Below are 23947 nucleotides of genomic sequence, written 5' to 3'. Positions count from 1 at the left end.
CACGAGGGGGGGAGAATCTGTATGGAGAGAGACAAACACAATGATGCATGTGTCTTTGAGCAGGTGGGGTGGTTTAGGCTGGGGCGGGGCACCTGTGTGTGTGTGTGTGTGTGTGTGTGTGTGTGTGTTTTGTATTAACAGGCGTGCCTTCTCTCCCTTCAGCCTTCTTCCATGAATCAAGAATGGAACAATGAACAGTTTGTGTGAATGGACGTTTACCTTTGTGCACACACAAATATTTTATTGTTATTCTAACCAATGGGGCCACCACTGTCGACTGCATCAGAGCACCAGTTCTCATACCAACCCTCTTATTTCTTTTATTAAAATTTGGGCACAACTCCAGACTTGTGTCTTCTCCTTTGTCTCTTACCTGGTGCTTTCTCTTTATTTACAGGTGTGCTTTGTGTGTGTGTGAAGTTTTATGATTTGGTACCAAGGAATGGTACAAAGCTATTTTATTGGGGCACGGAGAGATGAAATGGAAAAGTTTCCTCGTTTCTTACTCGTACGTGTCCCTGTTGTGTTTCGTTTGCAGGCTGGGAAGAAGCCAGTGCGCGCTGTGTTGTGGGTGTCGGCAGATGGTCTTCGCGTCGTAGATGACAAAACAAAGGTAATGATAAGTCCCTTCAGCGCTCCATCACAGGCTTGGAAACACCTTGATCAGAGAGACAGAGCTGCCAGAGGAAGTACACGTGGCTTTAGTAGCTTTAAAGGTGGAAGCTGCTGAGCTGCAGCAGCTGATAATGGTAGTGAGGCTGCTATAGTTCTGCTGAAGTGACCTCTGAGAGGCCCTCTTTGTAAATATGTACTCAGTGCACCTGCAGGAGTAGATATGAGAAGAGTAAACAGGAAAGGTTATGTTGACACCTGCTGGAAAGTGACGGTACTACATCAGACCTGGTTTATGTGCCTTTATACACACGTTTACATTTTATAACAGTTGTAGATAGACGCAGATAGTTTAACATAAAAAAAATCAACGACAAAAAGAAAAATGAAGGCAATTTTTTTTTAATTTGTCTTCTTTCTACTATTAGCTATTAAAGTTTTTTTTTTTTTTGTATTTTCTCTTGGCATTGATTACTATTGATAAGTTAACTTTACGAACAAGACCAGGCGGACAACCACACAAATTTCAATTCACAGAATGTTTGAATGTGAAATTGTGAGTTTTATTGTCAAGAATAAATCTGCATGTAACAGAAGGGTGTAAGATGGAGGCAGGAACAGTGTACATGGGATGCCATAACCAAGTGGCTGGCATAGTGTACAGCAGGCCTATTTAATTGGCAGCCCACGGGCCACACGCAGCCCAGAAGCAAGCTCTGAGTGGCCTGGGCAGGGATTGGTGCTGAGACCTGGTATGAAACGGCCTGGGGTACAATTAATCACGAACGTAACAATAAAAAGCTCTGACTTTATCAGCTCTTTTATTGTAACCAAGTTTTCAATAGGTTGCTCGCTGCTGAAAAAGTCTGGCCCATAGACATTTTAAGGTTTTACAATCCAGCCCAATTGAATTTGCAATTGAATAGCCCTGGTGTACAGGAACATCTGCACTGAGTATAGGCTGGAGGTCCCAAGGTCACAAAGGAAGACTCCTCCTAAGGTGGTTGAGAATGATCCTGTGGGACTTCCAGATCCAGACTGACAAACTGTTGATGGCTAACCAACCGGAAGACGAAGAAGGCAGTTGTGATAGATGTAGCAATCCCGCGCGACAGCAACATCAGTAAGGAGAACAAGAAACTCGAAAAATACCAAGGGCTGAAAGAGGAGCTAGAAAAGATGTGGGGAGTAAAGGCAACAGTGGTGCCAGTGGTACAGAGAGTGGCTCCAGTAGATTCCAGGTTCAATAGATACCAAGCTCTGACAAGCAAGGAAAAATGTCTAACATATTATTTATCAAGAGAAAATTTTGAGGAATTTTAGATAGACAATCATGGGATTCATGTTCAAGATCTTCACATGCCTCCACTCCAGTGACAGCCACAGCCAGAGGCATTATGTTTTCAGGTTGTACATCTGTCCCATTCTGGTGAATGTGATATCTCAGGAACACCATGAGGGAATATTTTCAGATTTAAAGGAACTGGTGAAATTGTAGTGGGCAAAAGTCACTGTGCCCTCACAAACATGTTTTTGGCCATAACTCAAGAATTCATACACTACTTATGACAAAACACAAATATCTGATAAAACAAATTGAGGAAGTGATGTCATTTAATATCCAAAGTGGTCAGCTTCACTGTGACATAATGTTCTGCAAAAACACTTTTCTGGCCATTAGTCAATGCCATAACTCAGGAACAGAAGGGGAGACATTTGGTCAGACGCTGAATCGGTGACACTAGTCTTGGGTGTCCATCTTGAAACTGTGCTGATTATTTAGATCATCTGTGCTGCCGGGGGAAGATGTGTGTGAAGCATCCACGTTTTAAAATATGTATCCTCTTTTGCAGCAAAATTTATATTTGAAAACATTGTCTCCTGTGATGGTTACATTTGAATCTGGACATGGATGTAACTGTAACTTGGCCGGCTTGCAGAGCCGTAAAACCACAGGGTGGCAGTTCTAGTTTGAGTGAGACATTATTTTCAGTGTTATTTCCCTGTGGGTCAGGGTTATGGTTTGGGTTCTGGTTTGGTCAGAGAGCAGTGTCAGGTGAAGACTAGTACTTTTCCAGCTGATGGTGGTTCAATCTTACTCGAGCGCTCTTGAAGCCAGGCCTTCACTCTGAAGTACTGTTCACTGTGCAGTCATTCAGCCCACATTTTAAATTGACTCAATTGAGAGTCACTTGATTCTGACTATAGTTTTTAAGCTCATAATAATGAGGTGAAAATGTGTTCGGCAGGACCTGATTCTGGACCAGACAATAGAGAAGGTGTCGTTCTGCGCGCCGGACCGTAACTTTGAGAGGGCGTTCTCCTACATCTGCAGGGACGGTACCACGCGACGCTGGATCTGCCATTGTTTTATGGCTATTAAAGACTCAGTAAGTCAAACTCAGTCTTATTAAGTCGTCTTCATTCAGAAGTTATGATCTTAAACATCATTCAGTGTTTTATGAGTCACTTAAACAATGTAGTTTATGTGAGGGTGTTTATACTATTTTAATAATGTTTTCTATATCATGTTTATGGGAGGAAAAACCTTAATTTCTTTATACCAGCACTGTGCTCAGAGGTTTGTTTAAACAAGGTTCATTGTTTTTGCGTCATCTTTCAGGGGGAGCGTCTCAGTCATGCTGTAGGTTGTGCATTTGCTGCCTGTCTGGAGCGAAAACAGAAACGGGAGAAGGAGTGTGGGGTCACAGCAACCTTTGACGCCAACAGAACCACTTTCACCCGTGAGGGCTCGTTTCGTGTTACTACGGCAACAGAGGCGGCAGAGCGGGAGGAAGTCATGAGGCAGCTACAGGATGCTAAAAACGGTCTGTATCTGTAGTCCTTGTAATTCCCTGATGTGGACATAGGTTGTTGGGTTTAGTTACACACAAGTTCAAATTGTCTTTTGATTCAAACTTCACTTCCAGCTATGCTGTTGTCTCATTGCTTGAATGTTGCTCCTCTTTTACAGCTGAGACAGATGTGAAGACTGCTGGGAACTCAGCCACCAGCGTGACAAACTCCTCAGCACACCCGACGGGAGGCTCGCCATCCCCGTCGTCCTCCCCTCCTCTCTCTGTGGCAAGCCTGGGACCCCAGGTGATACCACGCAGACACGCACCGGCCGAGGTTCTCGCCAGGCAGGGCTCCTTCAGAGGCTTCCCGGCCCTCAGTCAGAAGACTTCTCCCTTCAAACGACAGATGTCGCTGCGCATGAACGAGCTGCCCTCCACCATGCAGCGCAAGTCTGACTTCCCCATGAAGAATACAGGTGAGACTGGGATCCTGAGCAGCTGTCCGTGTCCTCAGCTCGTTTGTTGGTATACACAACCTGATAAAAAACTTAAAGCGCAACAGTCTGTATTTGCAAGGATGAAAAGAAAATCAGGAACAAGAGTAGCACCCAGCGCCCGACTCTGTGTTTTCCATGCAGTTAAAGACGCAGCATGTGTACGGCCCCTAATTCCCAGGGCTGGTACCTGTGGTTATTCCACAGGCCAGTTAATAACATGTCGGGCAGGAAATCCAAAGTGTGGGATCATTTTGAGAAGGTGAAGGACGAACCCAAGGTGATAGGTAAACTCATCTTCATTGGTCGACTACAAACATGACGTATCATCTGAAACATGGAAGTAGCTACATGCCCATTAGCCCACAGCGTCATTAACAGGCGGCTCGCTCAGTGTGTGACGTGCACTTGTAGATAAAATATAGGCCTATATTAATGAAGGTTCCTTAGGACGGTTTTGTATTTCTCTGTAATGTAGCACAGTGTTAACAATGTTACTGATACTATTCTTTCTCACACCTTCAACTCAAACCACCAAAATATATCATTACATTCATATCGTAAACATGCAGGCGACTAGTCGACTAATGGACCTAAATGACGACTATTGGTCGATTAAATTCTTAGTCAGGAGCAGCCCTACCCAGAGATGAATTCTGTCCTGTCTTCTGTGTCTTTTGTATGAACCTCTGTTTACTCTCTGGTGTTTCCAGTCCCTGAGGTAGAAGGAGAAAGTGACAGCATCAGCTCGCTGTGCACTCAGATCACCTCAGCGTTCAGTGGACCCCCAGAGGATCCCTTCTCGTCAGCACCAATGCCCAAACCAGCTTCATCTCCACAGTCGCCTGTAGCACCAGGTAACACCAGATAAACCTCCTCTCAGTCCCTTAACACCTAACATGTGCTACAGGGAACTTACACTGATAACCTAGCTGTGTGTGATAGTTTGTGATTGAATCTGTGTAATGGCATGATTAAACTACAATGTTTTTAATAGATGAAGCACATACTTCTGTTTTTCCAGTGTTAACTATCATGAGGTTTTGTCCAATTATTCCACAGTGCCAGTAAGAAATCGCATGCAAACAATTATAGCAACGCTTTATAGCTTCTTTTATTTGAGTGATAATAAAAGTTCAGGGACATTAGCCCAGAAAAACTAATGAATGTATTGTCAATTTTACACTTGCCAGGCAGAATTAAAAAAGGAAGCACACACTTATTATTTGGTTGTTTGCTGCAGATAACGGCCAACTTTCCTGGCCACAGTCTTTGCCCACATTTGGCTGAATGTCCTGGTTATTCAGCTCTGCAGAAAATAAACAGACCTCCAGTGATGATTGTGCTGCCTGCAGTTTGAATTTCATTTTGTCATAACTGCATTTGTAGCATTTATTTTGTATGTGTGATTAACTGCACGGTCTTATTGTGCATGTCTAACAAAAGATTGGTCCACGTCACGTCAGCTGACACACATGCTTGCTCGTACTAGCTTCTGTCTCTTATCTGCTGTAGTGAACGGCACAGCTCCTGCCTTCCCTGTTGCTGTTGCTGCTGCTGCTGCTGCTAACCCCCCAGTTCTGCCCCCCGCTCTGCCTGCCCGAGACACTAACCCCTGGGCTAAGACCCCAGCAGGGGCCCCGGCCTCAGCACAGCCAGGTAAGAAGCACCTCAGAGAGGCTAAACTGATAAGTTGGCACGCCACAGGATGCACTGAGAGTTTACTAATGAGAGATAAGAGATGTTACAGTGTACCTTTGATGTCTACTTATCCCTGCATCATTTTTTGAAGATGGGGTTGCGATAACTGTGTGTCATTAAGTTGAACCTGTACCATCACTGTACGTTAAAAAATTAATGAGTTGCAGTCAGACTTTTTCATAGCAGTCGTTCGACAGTTTGGGAAGTACGCTTTTTTACTACATTACGGAGATTTAGATGAGAAGATCGATACCGTTTATGTATCTGGTAAATGTGACGCTACAGATCTGTCCAACACCTCAGTTTTGTGTGAATTAAACAAATGAGATAGAAAAAAACCAAGAAGAAATTTTCCTAAAATGTAAAACTGTTCCTTTAAACCAGCTACAGCTATAACTGGGAAGACTTCACCAGTATTTCTTTCTGTCTCAGTGATGCACTGCTTCTGTTGTTCTCACAGTTAAATGTTTGATTTGTATCCGCTGACATTGTTTTGCCTTTCTGTGTACTTTCTGCCAACAGGAAGTAACTGGTCATCTCCGACTCCGGTGATAGTGGTCCCCCCCACATCCTCCCCGCCCACGTCCACCCACAAACGCACACCATCAGAAGCAGACCGGTGGTTAGAAGAAGTCACAAAGTCTGTCCGAGGTCCTCAGCCTAATCCAATCATGGCAGCAGCCTCGCCTCCCACCCAGCCGTTCCCTGCCCCTGTACCGATGCCTGTGGCGTCTGTTCCCTCTGTTGCCCCGGTGGCCTTCATGTCCCCTCTGCCCTCCGCTGTGCCCATGTTGCCCCCTCGCCAGCCTGCCTTCCACGCTCAGGCTCCAGCCTCCTACCCGATGCCCAATGGGCTGCCGTTCCCTCAGCCCAGTGTGCCTGTGGTCGGCATCACTCCTTCGCAGATGGTGGCTAATGTGTTTGGCTCAGCCACGCAACCCCAGCCGTTCCCCGTCCCAGCCTCCACAACACCCCAGCATGATGCCCAGGCTGTCGGCAACATCAGCCCGTTCATGAAACCCCCTCAATCACACACAGTGCACCCTCCCCCCCTCCAGCCATCCAATGGTAGTGTGACCTTTAACGGGGCAGACAGCTGGGCTGCTCCGCCCCAACTCGCTCCATCCTCCCCAGCCACCCAGCCGCCCCCACAGCCGCAGGAAGATGCCTTTGAGGCCCAGTGGGCAGCCTTGGAGAGCCGCTCGCGCCAGCGCACCACACCCTCCCCGACAAATCCCTTCTCTACTGAGCTGCACAAGACCTTTGAGATCCAGCTCTGAAGACTGTGTGTGAGATTAGAAAGTACTGGACAATAAAGAGGCCATTTTAGTTGGAGGAGCAGACGGATGTTTGACTAAAGAAGAGAGGGGAATCTCCTCCTGCCTCTCTTCATCTTGGTTTCAGTGGACAAGCTCAGCAGGACCGAAGACAGCGGAGAGCAACGGGTGAATCAACAGGGAGCAGAACTCTGCACAGCAGTGAGGGGAGGAAAAAACAAAACAGGTTGCTGTTAACAAGGGCGCAGCTCCCCAGGCATTTCATTAGCATTGTCTGTATTGTTTTGTTTGTGCTGTGCAGCGCAAGGTTGTCATTACCCTGTGGAATATCTGTACCGAGCCACTCCCCCGTAAACCCCCTGCCACCCACACAGGTGAGGCGGCTCCCGTCCCCAGCTCACCTTTGCTCGGTCCAGCTCCCAGTGCTCACTGTTGACAGGACGAGACCTCCCTCCCTCACCTGGCAGAGGAACTGCAGCACTGAGAGAACTCAGCTTCCAGATGAGAAGTTCTCATTAATAACTTCCCAATCAGAAGAGTAAAGTGAGACAATGCCAAAATCTTTATTTTTATGCATTAAGTATATTTTAAATAGCTTTGGAATCTAACAGAAGAGTTGTAAGTAATCGTGCCAAAGGCACAGGCTAGCTACAATGAGACGAGTTTATGTTCGTGTATACAAGAAATGACCGTATATATTATACATAAATATATATCTATAAAGAATCTATACTGTACACACAGCTCACAGCAGTGCTAATTTTTAATGTGATGTAAAGAGATTTTGTGAAGGGACAGCTGCTTTACTTTTGTGTTATTTTTGTTCTGTTTTATTTTTGAAGAAAAATCTCTTTATTGCCGTCTGTTGCATCCTGTGATTGGATGTGAAGCATCTCACTGTAAATAGGGTATCATTGCAGCAACAATCAATGTGGACCTAGCAATGGTGGTGGTGCCCAACTGGTTGCCTCTCTTACCTGTGCTCAGTTTTTAATAGTTTAGTACACATCAGTACTTAACATTTTACTTCTTCTGTCTTCGCTGTCATTCTTTTTTTTTGTGTGTGGTAATGATTTTTTTTTTATTTAACACAGTAGGATGTGTCATCTCCTGTTTCTCCACCTCTTACATTAGTTTTTTTTAAAGTAGTTGATTTCTAAATTTTTATTTTGCACAAGCACTAAAGTAGATGATTTGACCTCACAGGTGACCTTGATCAACATGGGTTTAGTCAGTTGTGGTGCTGCAGTAGCCGAGAAGCTGCGTGCTGACCTGCCCTGACCTCCGTTAGCCTGCTGTGACGGTCTGACGGTCAGCAGAAAACTACAGGGAGATATAAAAAAAACGGTTTCATCTCTCACTGTCTGATTTCTCTGTCATGTTTTTATTTTTTTAAATCAAACCTGTGAATATGATCTATTATCTGATCTATTTTTCCATTTTGTAATTATTTCATTACTTTATTCCACTTCTTCGGAGAAATATTGAAGCTAAAAGATTGAATAAATTGATGGTGGTAAAGGAAAAACAGTGGTCTGTGTTCTTGAGTGAATAAGGTATAGTCCATCCATCCATTTTCAGTGGCTTATCCGGGGCAGCAGGCCAGACGTCCCTCTCCCCAGCAAGACTTTCCAGCTCCTCCTGGGGAACCCCAAGGTGTTCCCAGGCCAGATGAGATATTCAATCCCTCCAGCATGTAATGGGTCTGCCAGTGGGACGTGCCCGGAACACTTCCAACTTCAGCAACTATTTCTATATATTTATCGAACTAAAATGACAAACATTTACTTGTTCCAGCCTCTTAAACATTATAATTGTCTCCTTTTTTGGTTTTATATGATTAAACATTGAATATCCTTCGGTTTTGGACTGTTTCACATTTGAAAATGTCGCCTTGGACTTTTGGTAACTTTGATGGCCATTTTTTCAATATTTATTAGCATTTCATAGACTTGAAATTAATTTAGGAATAATTTGTCAAATAATACATGATAAAAATAACGGTTAGATGCAGCCAAAGTACAAGCACAAGCATAATATCAAGGAAGATAATGAATAGCAGGGTCCAGATGTAAATTTGAATAGACTGCTAACATTATTGACATTTTCTTTGCATTAAACAATGAATAAAGACAAAGCATTTAGGGTGCATTTATATTAGACCAATTTTTGACAAACGAGATCATATAAACACTGCTCTAACTTTCCCAGTGGACCCAGTTGTCCCTTGTGTGGATGCAGAGGTGAGTTTGTTGCATTGGTGTTCTCGGTTGTAATTCCTTCCCTCCAGCAGGGGGCGCTGGCTGCAGAGCCGCGTCCCGGTGCAGCAGCGTATAAATACAGCCCGGAAGACATGGATCAGTTTAGTAAAGAGAAGCAAGAATACATGTGTGCGGAACTAGCGCTGTGTTGGTTAGAAACGTAAAGGTAAGACTCAAACTTTATTAGTACACAGAAGCACTGCGCTGCTGTTTGGTAGCTGCGTTTCCGGTTTGGCATCAGGACGCATAGCTGGACGAACAGGAGAGTTAACAAGCTAGCAAGTTAGCCGGCTAGCCATAGTGGCTAACCAGGCTGACGTTGGTTTAACTTTGCTTTAACGAGAAAAGCAAACCAGAATGATGTCAAAAACGAATGTTGGTCAGTCTTGCCTTAAACTAATTTCCTTATGAGATGAAAAGGTAGTTGGTGTTGTTTCACGCTGTTGTTTGACAGCTAACGGTCAAAGGCTAGCAGAAGTTGCACTGCTAATGTTAGCTAGCTGTGTAACGTTCACTCGGTGCTGCACCGTTATATGAACTGGTTTAACTCGTATGACTTAACCCGACAATTTAGCCCTGCAGCAGCCAAGTCCTCAGTGTAACCGGTAGTGCTGTCATTGCTTTGCTTTTAGCTTAACGTGTATGGCGTTGGGGAAACTGAGCATTAGCAAGCCAGCTAACGAAGAAGCTAACGTGACACAACTTGACCTGTGACCAGGTGTTACACTGAATTCTGTGACCTAATTAGGAATGCGAGTTGTGCCACTGAATACTTTTTTTATTCAATAATTCTTTAAAACAAACTTTACTTGCACACTTGCAAACACTGTGCCCTCTGATTGTTAAGATACAACTTGACAGGTGTAGTAAGCAGAGGTGGAAGAAGTGCTCACATCTTGTACTTCAATGAAAGTGGCTATACCACAGTGAAGAAAGTACAAGTCCTGCATTTACATTTCGACTTGACTAAAAGTACCAAAAGTGAAAATAATGCACAATGGCCTATCTATGAATGTTATATATATTTATAGATCATAATATGACTACCATACTTTATCTTGTGGGTTGCTTGTAAATTTCCTCAGGGATCAATAAAACTATCATTTGTTGATTTATATTTTGTATTATTCTGAATCTGTAAAGTAACTAGTAACTAAAGTTGTGAAAAGTACAATTGTTGGCTTTGAAATGGGGATGCGTGATATTGGATTTTTTTGCAGATATCCCATATGCCGATATTCAACAACTCATTTGGCTTATAACTGATACCGATATAGATATATTCCTCACCTAATTTTAGTGATCATCAAGTCTCTTCTGTAGTTTTTTTTTTTTTTTTAAGATATTTTTTGGGCATTTTGCCTTTTAATGGACAGGACAGGTAAGCGACATGCAGCAAAGGGCCACAGGCTGGATTCGAACCTGGGCCGCTGCGGCAACAGCCTTGTACATGGGGCGCCTGCTCTACCACTAAGCCACCGACGCCCCAAGTCTCTTCTGTAGTTGAATGAACATCATATTATACATGCATACTTTTATTGTGATGGCCCACCAGCAGATGGAGACATGACACACAATACTTTTCAATGTATGTAATATTCATTCATTGTGCAAAATAAGAAAACGCATGTTGGCTGATTCTGATAGTTCATTTTAAAGCAGATACTGGCCATTACTATTATTGTGCATCCCTGGTATCATTATAATAATGTATAATGATGTATTTGTTGATTTATGGTTTATATTATTAATCTGAATCTGCAAAGTAACTAAAGTTATCAGAAGTTGAGTAAAAAGTACAAGATTTAGCTCTTAAATGCATGGAAGTAGAGGTGTGAAGTAGGAGAAAATGGAAATACTCTGTCAAGTACCAAGTACAGTACATGAGTGATGTACTTAGATACTTTACACCACTGGTAGTGTGTAGATCAATGTGTAGTCTCTAGGTTTACCTGTGCACAACACTAACACCTCACCTGTCAATTTTTTGTTTGCTTGTTTTTGCGGGATGTGTATGTGGTTTTCTTTTCCTCATATAATTAATCCTAGGGATGGCATGCATGATAAAATCGGCACGTCATCGGTGTTGGTATACATATCTGTTTATATCATTTGGATATATCTATCGGTTATCAGTCGAACGAGTTGTTACATATCGGCTGAAAATCCAATATTGCGCGTCCCTAATAAATCCTCTAATCTTACATAGTCTGACAGGTCACAGCTTTGGCTGCATAGAAATCAAAGTGATCAGAGCATATCTATAAATGTACTATGTTTCATAACAGCTATCAATATTAATTGTGCAATAAAAGTATGACCTAAAAATGCCTGCGTTGGCAATACAGCTGGAAGTCAAACACTGGTATGATTAAGGTGAAGGTCTCTGAGAGTATCCAGGCCTTCCATGATAACTCCTGGATGATGATGGATTGACAAGAAATGTTTTTCGTTTATTAAACAATGTAGGATTTAAAGAAGCATTCTACCCCAATATTAACACATTTTGCAGTTGGGAAATATCAAACACAAGAAAAGCATTTATAGATCCTCAGAACATAGATAAAGCTTTAATGTTACTGCAGAGAGGACGAGGAGGAGTTTCTTCCATCGGCTGTTCAGGTCCTGATGATTTATTGTCATACTGACCCCATATATACGTATTATTGTGTCCTAGTGACAACATTTCATTTTAAAATCTCATTTATTTAATGATAGTTTTATCGCACGTTACCATGTCTATTTGTTCGATTGATTTTCTATTTTATTTATCTATTTGTTGGATTAACAGGCTTAGGCAATATCTTTTTTTTTATTTTTTTGTCATACCTTCCTGATGTTTTACTGGGATATACAGTACATGACGATATTCAGGTTTAAAAATAAAACAAAAAGCATAACAGCTGAGCTACTAGTGATAGAAGTCATCGCAGAATATATGTCACTGTCTGACCTACAATGCTGTGTTTTAAAAATGCAACAAGTCTTGTTGGATCTGATAACTTATGGCCCATAGAAGAATAAATAGATAGGAAATAAGCGCCCGTCTTGCTGGAGGACAGGTACAGATACATCAGTGGACGTTGAATAAAATCATGTGGCTTATTAACTGGTTTGTATTTGGAAGAAGTCATCTAAGATAAAGTTGTATGTAGCAGCACTCCTGCCTGATCAACCAGCAGAGACTGACCTCTGGTGGTGCACCACAGCGCCTTAAAACAACATCTCTATCAGTTTAATAAAAAGAGCAGAATCCGTATTTTTAACAGTATTAAATCAGATCTTCAGGGTTTCTAAATACCCCAGTGGTACACCATAGTACCTTGATACCACCCAAGCTAGGCATCTAAGAATTTCACTATACTATGTATTGATTTGTTTGTTTATGAATGGAGGACCTGTGGTGTGTTTCTTCCAGAGAGATGCGGTGCCTGTCCAGGTCACAGAAACAGAGCCAGGTGTATATGGGATCCCACTGACACAGGAAAGGTAAAACATCACTCACCTTTTCAAAAATAGACTGTTATGGTCATGCACATCTGACCACTGACCTGGAGTTGTTTGTTCTGGCTTTAGCTTTGCACTTGTCAGCCAGCTGAGGATCACTACGCGTCACCATGTCTCATCGAGGACCTTTAACCGCTGTCATAACAACAGTACTCGGGGCGACCTTAGGAGGGCTGCTCATATGGCGAGTTTACCGAACAAAGAGGAAGAGGCTGCCTTCCATCCAGAAGGTGGCTGATCCTGTGGAGGCTCCATGTCCTGTGAACAAGGATTTTACAGCTGTCGAGTGCCAATACACCAAACCGCCAAATGTGCAGGAGAAGGAGTTTAAGGCAGTGGAGTGTCAGACCACACAGCAGCCCCCGCCTGTACAGATCCCGTCTTATGAACAGCTGCTGGGAGTGAAACCAGTGATGGTGAGCTCTGAGGAGGAGTGGCAGCAGCTGTGGCCCCTGATGGAAAAGGAGCTGTCAGTCTTCCCTGTGCTGGGGCTCGACTGTGAATGGGTAAAGATAAAAGGCGTAAGAAATATCTTTTGCATGTTTTTAAATACAAAGAGGAAAAATCCACCCTGAATAACTTATTGTTGTTTGATATTCTTTGCTTATTTGTGTAGGTAATTGGTCTCATAGATGATACAAGATCACACAGACACTAGGGAAGAATCAGCTCTGAAAGAGTAGATATAGTCTAGATTTTGGATGTTAGATGGTTGGACAAAACAAACAATTTGAAGTAGAGCTAAAGTGAATAGTCAATAAGGGATTAGGCAGATGTTGGAGAATTAACAGAGAGGGTGTTCCTATTGGCTGTTCTTCAAATGCAGATGTGCATGCATGTCCCTTCAGCGAAAGCCTGATTCAGTGGCGGAAAACCCTGCAGAAAAAGATGCTATTCCAGCATTGACAACAACTGCCTACACTGCAAAGCACCCCCAAAAAAGGAAGACGGGCATATCAAAAAGAGTCTAAAAGACAATCTGAGAATAAACAAAATAAAACATGTTAGTATTGCAAAGTGCTTTAGAGATGGAGGGAAAACGTGCTAATAGTTTAGCCTTCTGCCAACCAGAGCCAAAGGGTCCCAGCTGTGGCTTCAGGTTCACAATTATGTAGCTAACGTTGGCAAGCGCCTTGGGTCACTGTGTATCCTCCGCCTCACACCCCGCTGCTACAGACCACCTTGCTGGGAGGACAGCAGGCAGCAGCTCTGGAGACAGTGGCCGCAGTGAGCCCAAACCCCAACGCCAGGGGACCGGACAGCCTGGACTCCCTGCTGCATCAGCAAACTTTCTGTTGCTGCAGTTACACAGGTTAGACATGGCACTCCATTGGCCAAAAGTCGTCTCTGTAGCTACTACCCGCTGTCTTCCCTGTGGGGCAGTCTATGGCAGTGGGGAGCAAGGCAGCGGGTCTGTGATGAGGCTAGCTAGCTAATTCTTGTCTTATTTGTGGTCTGATGAACAGAGAGCGAGAAAGAGAACGGGGCAAGGAGGGGCTGAGCGAATGCGCTGCAAGCATCTCTCCAGTGAAATAAAGTGAAATGAATTGATGTGTAGGAAACATGGGTGACTGTTTAAAGCGCTTGCTTGTGCTCGTGGTCGTCTGGTGGAAGGGGCTTAGGACACAGAGGGGAGAGCCGCGGGAGGAGGGTGTGTTTTCAAATTCTGCTGGGGATTTCTGCTTACCCTAACTTTACACTAATGTTTAATAGTCCTACAGGGGAAATAAAAAAAATCAATTAAAGTGGGAGTCATCCCAGTGCCTCCAGTGACAGCTACCCTAAAAAAACACAAAACCATACACTCACAAAGTAAAGTTGCACTGCCTGCTGCAAAAATCAAATTATAATCAACTCCTGAAATGCATTTAAGATCCAATTTGTAGAGTGGTACTAGTGTGAGATTATCAAAAGGGTGGACTTTAAACATCCTCCTCCAACAGTTTCATGGTTGTGTCTGACCTGGCTGCTGCTTCCTGTTGCAGGTGTCTGTGAAGGGCCGAACCTCTGCGGTGTCCCTGCTGCAGATGGCCACATATTCAGGTCTGTGTGTCCTGGTGAGGCTGCTGGCGTTTCGCAGCGGCCAGCAGCCGTTCCCTCTCAGCTTAATGGAAGTCCTCCGAGACCCACATGTTCTGAAAGTCGGCGTCGGCTGCTACGAAGACGGAAAGCGTCTGACGCGCGACTATGGTCTGTCTCTGACGTGTACAGTTGACCTGCGCTATCTTGCCTTAAGACAAAGGTACAGTTTGGTTGTTGCTGATTGATGGGCTCTTAAAAACAAGAAGACTTTGTCCTTTTGTTCATTTCATCGTTGTCACATTGATGATCCTCTTAAATTCTGTCTCCATTTTCAGGCAGGTTACAGTGAATAACGGCCTCAGTCTGAAGTCTCTGGCAGAAGATCTGTTGAATGTGTCTCTAGATAAATCCCTGGAGCTGCGCTGCAGTGACTGGGAGGCAGATCAACTGACGCTGCAGCAGGTGGTGATTCATTTTGTTATAGCGAGCCTCACATATTTTTATATCTCTTATTTTTCACATCTGCTTCAGCGAATAAATCAGCACTTTAAGATATAGTCGATATAGAGTCGTCAAGCTGTTTTAGATGCCCCTGATTCTACAGGACTGATGCTGCAGTATATCTAGGCCTTGGATAGACATGATACTCTCGCTGTGTGATGAAATATTTTCTTTCATAAAAAGTCAAAGGTTACCAGCTTGTGTACTTAATTGCCAAGTGAAGTTGAAATAATTACATATTTGATAACCCTAGAGGATCATGTCATTATCTGAGAGTCCCACATTTCTAGCAGCGACACACACCTTGATGGTGCTCCTGTGTTCCTCTAAATTTTTATTCTCATCTCTTGCTCTAGATGGCTTACGCTGCCAGAGATGCCCAAGTCTCCATCGCTCTCTTCCTTCATCTCCTCGGCCTCCACCCTGAAGCCAGTCTCGAATCTCCCAGTGGGAGCTCCTACTCTGAGTTGGCCTCCCGCTGCCAGGGTCTGGTGGACGTGCCCTTCAGGGGCCGAGGAGACGGAGAAGACAGAACTCCTGACGGAGAGAGGAGGCGGAGGACACGGAAAACGCCCACTTATGAAAGCCCGGAGTCTGGAGATCAGCAAGTCCCAGACCCTCGAAAGAACAACAAGAGGAAACCGCTGGGTGTGGGTTACTCTGCCAGGTGAGGAACGACCACACGCTGCCAGAGCTAAAAGACAGTTAGCAGCAACAGCTACAAATTATCATCTTATATTTACTGTTGTCTGTAAGAAGTTACAGCCCTGCAGATGGGCACAGAGGGGGCTGCAGAATAATGATTTCAGAGACAGCTGAAGATAAAGTTTAGATTGCAGAGACTGAATACTTTGGTACACAACCCCTCTCTGTGTGTTACAGGAAGTCTCCTCTCTATGATAACTGCTTCCTCCATGCTCCAGATGGCCAGCCTCTGTGTACCTGCGACAAGAAGAAAGCCAAATGGTACCTAGATAAAGGAATAGGAGGTACACTGGATAACTCCAATGTGTGAACATTAAAATCAACTTTTTCCATTTCTGAAATATCTCAAGTTGACAGGATGTCTCTGTCTTTTCTGCGTTTATACCTCTGAAGATATAACTTACAATATCTCTGTTTCTGACGCAGTGCTCCAGAGTGAAGAGCCTTTTGTAGTGAGGCTGCTGTTTGAGCCGTCAGGACGTCCCGACTCCCAACAGGACTATTATCTCACTGCAAAGGAGAATCTCTGCGTCGTCTGCGGGAAAGCTGATTCCTACATCAGGTGTGACATGTTTTACTTGCAAACACTTTCAGTATGGTACCTTTGGAACCAACAGTAACCCTTCAGACATGGTACCTAGACCCTAGCGTTTCCACTGCAAACAGTCCTCTTGAATATGGGCGGGGTTGTTGTCACTCACTGCTCCGTCCAGCAAAAAGTGTATGTCATATTAAAAACTAAAGTGTTGGTCAGAGTTGTCACATGAAATATTTAAGGCGTGCTGATGGATTCATGTCGTCAGCTCATGCATTGAGTAACATTACAAGTTAAAACGTTCCACCTTAAAAGTTGCCGGCAGTCGGCCCAGTGAATGAAGTTATATTAATAAAACTCCACAGTATGAACAGTGGTTACATGAGCCTCAAAACCAGCCACAACTCAGTCCTGAGCAGAGTGACCGTTCTCTACTGACCAATCAGACTGCAGTGTTCACAGCTCCACCTTTTAGTACCAGATCTGTGTGCCAGATACCCCAACAGAGGGGGGACCAAACATGGGGACTCTTTAAATGTTATACTAAGGCTGATGTTTTAAAAAGGTGAATATTTAATTATGATCACCATCTAACCTAACCCTAACTCATATTTGCCTTCGTCCCGCAGGAAGAACATCGTGCCACATGAGTACAGACGGCATTTCCCCACTGAGATGAAGGACCACAACTCCCACGACATCCTGCTTCTCTGCACCAGCTGCCACGCCGCCTCAAACGTGCACGACAGCTTCCTGAAGCAGCGTCTGGCTGAAGAGTTCTCTGCCCCTCAGGGCTGCGAGGAGGGAGTTCGCCTGCTGGAGGACTTGGACCGACGGCGAGTACGTTCGGCGGCTCGGGCTCTGCTCACCGCCAGGGAGGAACTGCCGGAGCAGCGGCGAGAGGAGCTGCAGGCTTTGATCAAGAGCTTCCTCGACATGAACGAGGAGCAGGAGCTGACGGAGGAGGTGGTGCAGCAGGCCGGCAGTTTGGAGACGAGGTGAGCTTTGACTTGTGTGATTTAAGATTTACACTGAAACAAATAATAACATCAATATTTTCATTTATATCTGTTACATGAGTTTTAAACAAATATTTTCTAACCTCAACCAGACTAACTAAACACTTAAGAAACTTTAGAGATTAAACTGGGAATAAAATCTCGTTTGGCTTAATTTAACTCTGTAAATGGGTGTGGGACAAAACTGAAATAGTCTCAAGCTCCGTTTCTTGTATTAATAATCACAAGAAAATGAGCCACAAGTGGCCGCATGGCACACAAAAGTCCTAAGTTCTAATATTCTTCATACAATTACATTGAGGACGTTCTCTGAAGAATATTTGATTTGGCTTGAATTATGTTTTGTCATGAGGGATATGAACAGATAAAGCAGAGGGTTAGTCGCCCTTCACTTCAGACAAATAATTAAACTGGTAATAAACACAGTTCAAACATCAGTGAGGAAACAAAATGAATTGCTTGTGGCAATAAAAGCTCCACGATCATTTACTTTATGGGGCTGATTATTAACATACTGTGGTTTATTTTTCCTGGCTATTGATACAGAGAAGTGTCTCATTCATAAGCTGAAAAAAATGCTATAATTTTTCTGAAAAAGTGCTAAAGCTAGTTTAAGTTGGCTACAATTAAGGAAGCCTGTCTGATACTTGATTGTTTTATTGTTTACTTATTTCTAAAAAATACCAAATATCAATATTTTGAGTTAAAAATTTTTACCTTTTTATTAGTCAGTATTATGTATATTTTTTTTATGTAAATGCATAAAATTATTTAGGAAAAGAAGTCCTTGAAGCTACAGTTGGTAATTTTTATGGAAATAACTTTTTGCTGAAACTGTCACATACTCAGTATTATATGAGACAAATAGTGGAAAAAAAATCGTATTTCCTCTTCCCTCTCAGTAGGAGTCCTTGTTACAGCTGTCAATTCTATCAGTCACTCCTCATGTGCTCCTCATGAATCACAGTTCTGTTACGGCATTGCCTATTTTTCACCCCAAATATTATTGAGCAACACATTTTAGTGTACTGTTCGGGGGGGGGGGGGGGGGGGACTGGTGCAGTGGTTAGCATTGTAGCCTCACAGCAAGAGCGTTCCTGGTTTGAACCCTGGGGTGCAGAGTTTGCATGTTCTCCCTGTGTCAGCGTGGGTTTCCTCCAGGTGCTCCAGCTTCCTCCCACAGTCCAAAGACATGCAGGTTAATTGGTGACTCTAAATTGTCCGTAGGTGTGAATGTGAGTGTGAATGGTTGTCTGTCTCTATGTGTCAGCCCTGTGATAGTCTGGTGGCCTGTCCAGGGTGAACCCTGCCTCTCACCCAGTGTCAGCTGGGATAGGCTCCAGCCCCCCCACAGCCCATAACTGGATAAGCCGTTACAGAAAATGAATGATTAGCTGTAAAATGTGAGTTTGCTCCGGTTGGCAGGCGGTGCTTCGTTTAGGCTCTGCTGTTGTAAACATGGTGACCGGGTCACAAACTTTTTCATTTTACACTAAAATATGCTTCTGAAAACACTTGATTCATATTTGATGAGTGCTGCCTAGTTTGACAGCACCTCACAAACAGTGACTGACATAATTGACAGCTGCTTTTGAGACTCCTCAGCTCTGATTGTTTGTTTTTGGTGGGCCGTGGTAGAATCCATCAAATGCCAACAGAAGCAGTAGGAAGGCAAGGAACTTTTTTTTTTTTTTTTTTTGTTAAGACCGCCTGTCTCGTACGTCTTTCAGAATATAGTGAATATGACAGTTGTTTTCATAAAAGTTACCAGCTGTAGCTTTAAGTGTGGTTATTAAAGAGATGTGACCAACATTCTAAACCAACTAAATATATCTTAAACATGTCTGTACCACATTTTTTGTTGCGTGTTGTTTGACAATTTATGCCCACATAAATATGTCTAAGCTAAAACTGGATATCAATATCAGCCAAGCTCTTATCGTCATCTGTGGCGTTGCATGCAGCCTTTAAAAAGCCCTCTCAGGTAGTGAGTGTGCTCCGCCCTCTGACTGCTCCTCTCTCCTCTGAAGGATCTTCAACGAGGCATACGTGCCTCACGGTCTGAAGGTGGTGCAAGCCAGCGCCGAGCAGGGCCTGCGGGGCCTGATGGACCTGGAGCGCCGCTGGAGGCAGCACTTCCTCACCACCATGCAGCCTCGCCACCTCCCTCCTCTCTGGTCCGTCGACCACAACCACAGCAAGTTCCTCCGCAAATACGGAGAGGACCTGCCCATCAAACTCAACTGACCTTCGTGGACCACGAGCAGTTACCAAACCAGAACAGAAAACTGAAATCTTCTCATCCGCCGGTTAACATGCTGGGTGGATTTGAAACTTTCCACAGCCACTCAATTTCACACGCCAAATCGCTTTTTTGTAGTGAGCAGATGACTGAACGCATCTACTAGCCGGGACCGAAATGTTACCAGCATGTTCATGTTTCCACAACGAGATTGTGAGTGAACCCACTCGATCTGCGATGGACATTTGACGACGTTCTCTGGTGACGTGTACCTGAGCGCCAGTGAGACGCTGCTAGGTTTCCACCTGCAACTTAAACAGAGACTCCACGAGTGGAACGAAAATCCAGCACTGAATCTGAAATACTAACATCATGTGATTGCATATGGACACTTTTTTAATCATGGAAAATGTATCATTATTTATGGAAAAAGTTAAAACTATTGAAATTTATAAACTGATTTTTAGAAGAAGCTGCAGCCTGCTCTTAATTCCCCCTAAATTTAGTTACCACCCTGCCCCCCCCCCCCCCCCCCACTTGCAGGTTTGCAGCTATCAGTCTGGGAATAAATGCTTTGCAGAGAGAGGTCCATTTTAACATGACCTTTAATTCTTCGGCACTCCACCCTGCTTTTGTTTCAGTCTGTTGTCTGTTTTAAGTCAATAGATGAAAGTTTCTGAGAAGCATCTTGAAATCAGACTTCATCTTTGCTCCTTTAAAAGATGAGTTTGGCCTTGAGGTGCCTGAATGTGCTCCATCTCAGTTTTCTGCAGGGGGAGACGAATGCTAAACGCAGTGAAGTTGGCTCATTTAGTTGATCATTTAAACGCCTGATGTTCACGTCCTGCTGCCGATGCTCCTGATGGTTGGGACACCTTCCTGGCTCGTGTTTTAATGTGCCTCTTAATCCCCACACCTGACCGGAGCCTCGTCGCAGCGTCAGGACGCGACCTCGTTTCAGTTTACAGCGACGTCTTTACACAGAATCCAAACTGCACAGTGAAGAAAAGGTGCCAACTCTAATGTGATTTAGAAAATTACCTTAAAACTAAACACCCCCCGCCCCCGCCCCTCTTTTGCAAGGCATATTAATTATTGCGAGCGTGATGGATTTATTTACAATACAGCTGCTTTGTCTTTATTCATATTTTCCTGGATGTAAGCCCTGAAGCTGTTTTTGTTTTCCTGAATTGTGAATGATTCAAAAAAATAAAGTCTTGTTTGTATTAATCTTGTGTGACTTGTTTTGGTGAGCACACATCTTCACAGTTAAAAACACACAACCACATTCACTGTTTGTTTTTGTTTTTTTTTTATTTTTTACAAAATCACAGTTTAATAAATAGTCTGTAAAAATGAGTACAAAAGCGGTTTTCTTAACATTTCATATATGAATCACTCGTGACTTTCAGGTCAAAGGAGTCTTTAGTTGGATTTTTTTTGTCAGGAATGACATTTTCTTTTTTTTACAATCTAGTTTTGCTGAATTAAGGCCTCTTGATTTTGGCATCAGAACAATCTGTCAGTCAAATGTTTTGTATCTGAATTAGTGTAGAGTTATGAGCTCCCCTGGTTTCACAGTTCAGTCATAAAATAAATAAATTAAAAAATACACATTTACAAATAAATACCAAAATGGCTCAACATGCAGATGTCATCCCTTTGTCCTAAGATGCTGACGAAACTAAACACATTTCTAATGGTCAGTGTTTGACACTGCAGACATGATGCAACAGTAACAATGGCACATGAGGCTGCTTCATCGAAGGGGATTCCATCAACGGGAGAAATTATTCTTCCTTCATCTCCTTCAGTCCTTTTAAAGTATTAAAGAGGATAAATGTGGGCAAACGTTGGGAAATGATTCCTGAAAAATAAACATTTTGGTGGAATTCCCCTTTTAAGAAGTTCAGGTGACAAGGAGTGCAATCCTGTGTTGTGAAAGACACTCTGACATCTTTACTGCATTACAGTGAAACCTCAGAGGGCGGACGCACACCTGAAGATTAAAGTCGGTTAAAGGAATAGACAGTTTGGGAAACATGCTAATTCACACTGGTGTTAGTTACTAAGACTGCTAGAGCTCTCATGTCCGTTTGTCCCGCATGAAGCTAACGGTACTGCCAGTGGCTAGCTGGTTAGCTTAGCATAGAGACAGGAGGCAGCCAGAACACCACTGTCGACAGGTAACAAAATCCTGCTGCCATTTCACTCATTTACAAGTTACGTCCCATTTATTTAATCCAGACCATAGACTGTGTTAAAGAAGCGGACATGGCAACCGTGACATCACCCATTGGTTCGGAAGCTACCGCTTTGAAGCTATCACTCAATTGAATGGCGTTAGTAGCCACATATGAGTCAGAAGGATCCTGCTACAGCTACTAGTAGGCTCATAATGCCATTATCAGCCCATTAAATGGCCGTGTTTATTGTCAGGCAGCCTCTAGTTGTCGTGGTAATGTTGATGGAAGCAATGTATGGTAGTTAACGGCAAGAGATAAATAACTTGTGCCATAAATTACACGTTTATCCATCTAAAAGATAATTTTGCAAGTCAAGGAACTTGCAGTTTATCGTGGTACCATATATTTTTGTGTGAAACGGCGAACGACATTTCTCGTCACGCACAACATACATTCCTAGGGTCTCATTTATAAAACAATACCTAGGATCTACAATTTCTACAATCAGGCTTCCACCTCATCATCTACATCACTGATTTCCAGTCTCTAAAATGTTCGTAAGCATGGGTGAAAATTGTTCCCATCAAATCCGTTTTTATAGATCACAACTTTTGCATGGGAAGTGGCGCACGCCTCTTTCAGGCCTTGTTTTGTGAGCACGCAATTTTTATAAATGATACCCCTGGCTTTGTATCACTTAGGAAGTGAAAGAATATGCAAGACCCATATGAAAAACAAAGGCATTATAGCGTCAGCAAGAGACAAAGTTATGGCCTCACTTACAGGACTTGTATAGTCTCTCTAATTACGTTTTTTACAGTCTTATACTGAAGCAGTTTTTCTACTTGCAAATTATCTTTTCATCTTGGGTGGAAAATATCATACCTGTAATTCATGGCACAATTTAAACAGGATCAAAAAGAAAAAACAAGTCTCTCGCCATTAACTAGCGTACATATTTTTTTAGAAATGAGGTCCCACATTGGTCCATTGGGCATTTGCCTCTCTATAGCGAGATATAGGTTTGTTACCCTACTTTAGAAAAGTATTTATTTATACCCAAACCCTGATCTGTTTTTCTAACCCTTACCACATTGTTTGAGCACCTAAATCTAACAAAAGTGAAACCTAATGAAACTTCTCCTAATGGCAACTGATACTGGCCATTTAATGGGCTGATAACAGTGTTACAAAGCTACTAGTAGCTTCAGTAGGACCCTTCTGACCGATTTATTTTCAGCTGATAACACCCATTCAATCAAGTGATGACATTCAAAATGGGTGCAGTGTTTGAAGCCTCGAGTCTGACATTTTGGCCGTCACCATCTTGTCTTTTATTGGAGCTGGAAGTGACCATATTTGGATGATTGGGTGTAGCTATGGAGGATACACATTGCTATGCCTCTATCGTGACTGACAGGTCGCCCTGATGGCAACTTGTCAATCACAAAGGAGCACAGCTGTTTTTATTCTACATGGGACTATAATTTACTGAATAACATCATGTTGTAATGAAGAAGAAAGAAGAGAAACTAGTGATTGAGACCATAAACACGCGAGGGAATGGTTTACTGAGGTAAAAAATCAAGTGAAAAACGGTCATTTTTTCATTGACTTCTATGAAATAAGACTTTCTGCAACCATTGGAGTCGCCCCCCGCTGGTCAATAGAAAGAATGCAGGTTAAAGGTGCTTCCACATTAGCTTCACTTTCAAGAACCAGGGGCTACGTCCACTTCTTTGACACAGTCTATAATCCATACAAAAAACAAAGTATGCACTATTTACTGAAATCTTGTGGTCATCATGCTGTTGCTAGGCAACAACTGATAAAAAAAAAATTAGTTTGAAATATAATTCGCTGTAACACTACATCATGTTGTAGCCATGTTTGGACCGAGCTAGGCTAGCGGTTTCCCCATGTTTCCAGTCTTTATGCTAAGCTAAGCTAAGCTAACTAGCTCCTAGCTTTGTGTTTAGCATGCAGACATGAGAGCGGCATCAAAGTGTATTCCCCAAAATATCAAACTAGTGTTTTATGAATCTTCCAGTGTGTGTCCACCCTGTACTACTGCAGAGGATTTCAAC

General features: G+C 43.2%; 2 protein-coding genes across 7 annotated transcripts in view; both read left to right on the top strand.

Annotated features, from left to right (window-relative positions):
* The window catches only part of numb (NUMB endocytic adaptor protein), a 64055-nt gene extending 55645 nt beyond the window's left edge, over positions 1-8410 (top strand). For 2 of the 4 annotated variants that reach the window (XM_033642570.2, XM_033642568.2), the window contains 7 exons: positions 539-613; positions 2862-3002; positions 3236-3440; positions 3587-3886; positions 4618-4761; positions 5420-5563; positions 6128-8410. In XM_033642570.2, coding sequence (XP_033498461.2) covers positions 539-613; positions 2862-3002; positions 3236-3440; positions 3587-3886; positions 4618-4761; positions 5420-5563; positions 6128-6885 — 1767 coding nt within the window. In that variant the 3' untranslated portion in view covers positions 6886-8410. The remainder of the gene's footprint in view (positions 1-538; positions 614-2861; positions 3003-3235; positions 3441-3586; positions 3887-4617; positions 4762-5419; positions 5564-6127) is intronic. The other 2 variants (XM_033642571.2, XM_033642572.2) reach the window with 1 other exon arrangement.
* Positions 8411-9190: 780 nt separating this feature from the next.
* exd2 (exonuclease 3'-5' domain containing 2) lies at positions 9191-20304 on the top strand. Of its 3 annotated transcripts, none has more exons than XM_033643517.2 (10): positions 9191-9309; positions 12562-12632; positions 12720-13156; positions 14636-14892; positions 15008-15134; positions 15530-15840; positions 16056-16162; positions 16305-16440; positions 17043-17411; positions 19463-20304. In XM_033643517.2, exons 3-10 carry the CDS (start codon positions 12761-12763, stop codon positions 19677-19679), a joined length of 1920 nt encoding a protein of 639 aa, XP_033499408.2. In that variant the 5' UTR covers positions 9191-9309; positions 12562-12632; positions 12720-12760; the 3' UTR covers positions 19680-20304. The 3 variants fall into 3 exon arrangements, with proteins under 3 accessions (XP_033499408.2, XP_033499407.2, XP_078031389.1); XM_033643516.2 differs by having other exon boundaries at positions 12720-13171; XM_078175263.1 differs by lacking the exons at positions 9191-9309; positions 12562-12632; positions 12720-13156 and adding an exon at positions 13841-13962.
* The last annotated feature ends 3643 nt before the right edge of the window (positions 20305-23947 follow it).

Source organism: Epinephelus lanceolatus, chromosome 15 (genome assembly GCF_041903045.1).
Source record: "Epinephelus lanceolatus isolate andai-2023 chromosome 15, ASM4190304v1, whole genome shotgun sequence".
Lineage (NCBI taxonomy): Eukaryota > Metazoa > Chordata > Actinopteri > Perciformes > Serranidae > Epinephelus > Epinephelus lanceolatus.
This window is presented reverse-complemented; position numbering and strand designations above follow the sequence as displayed.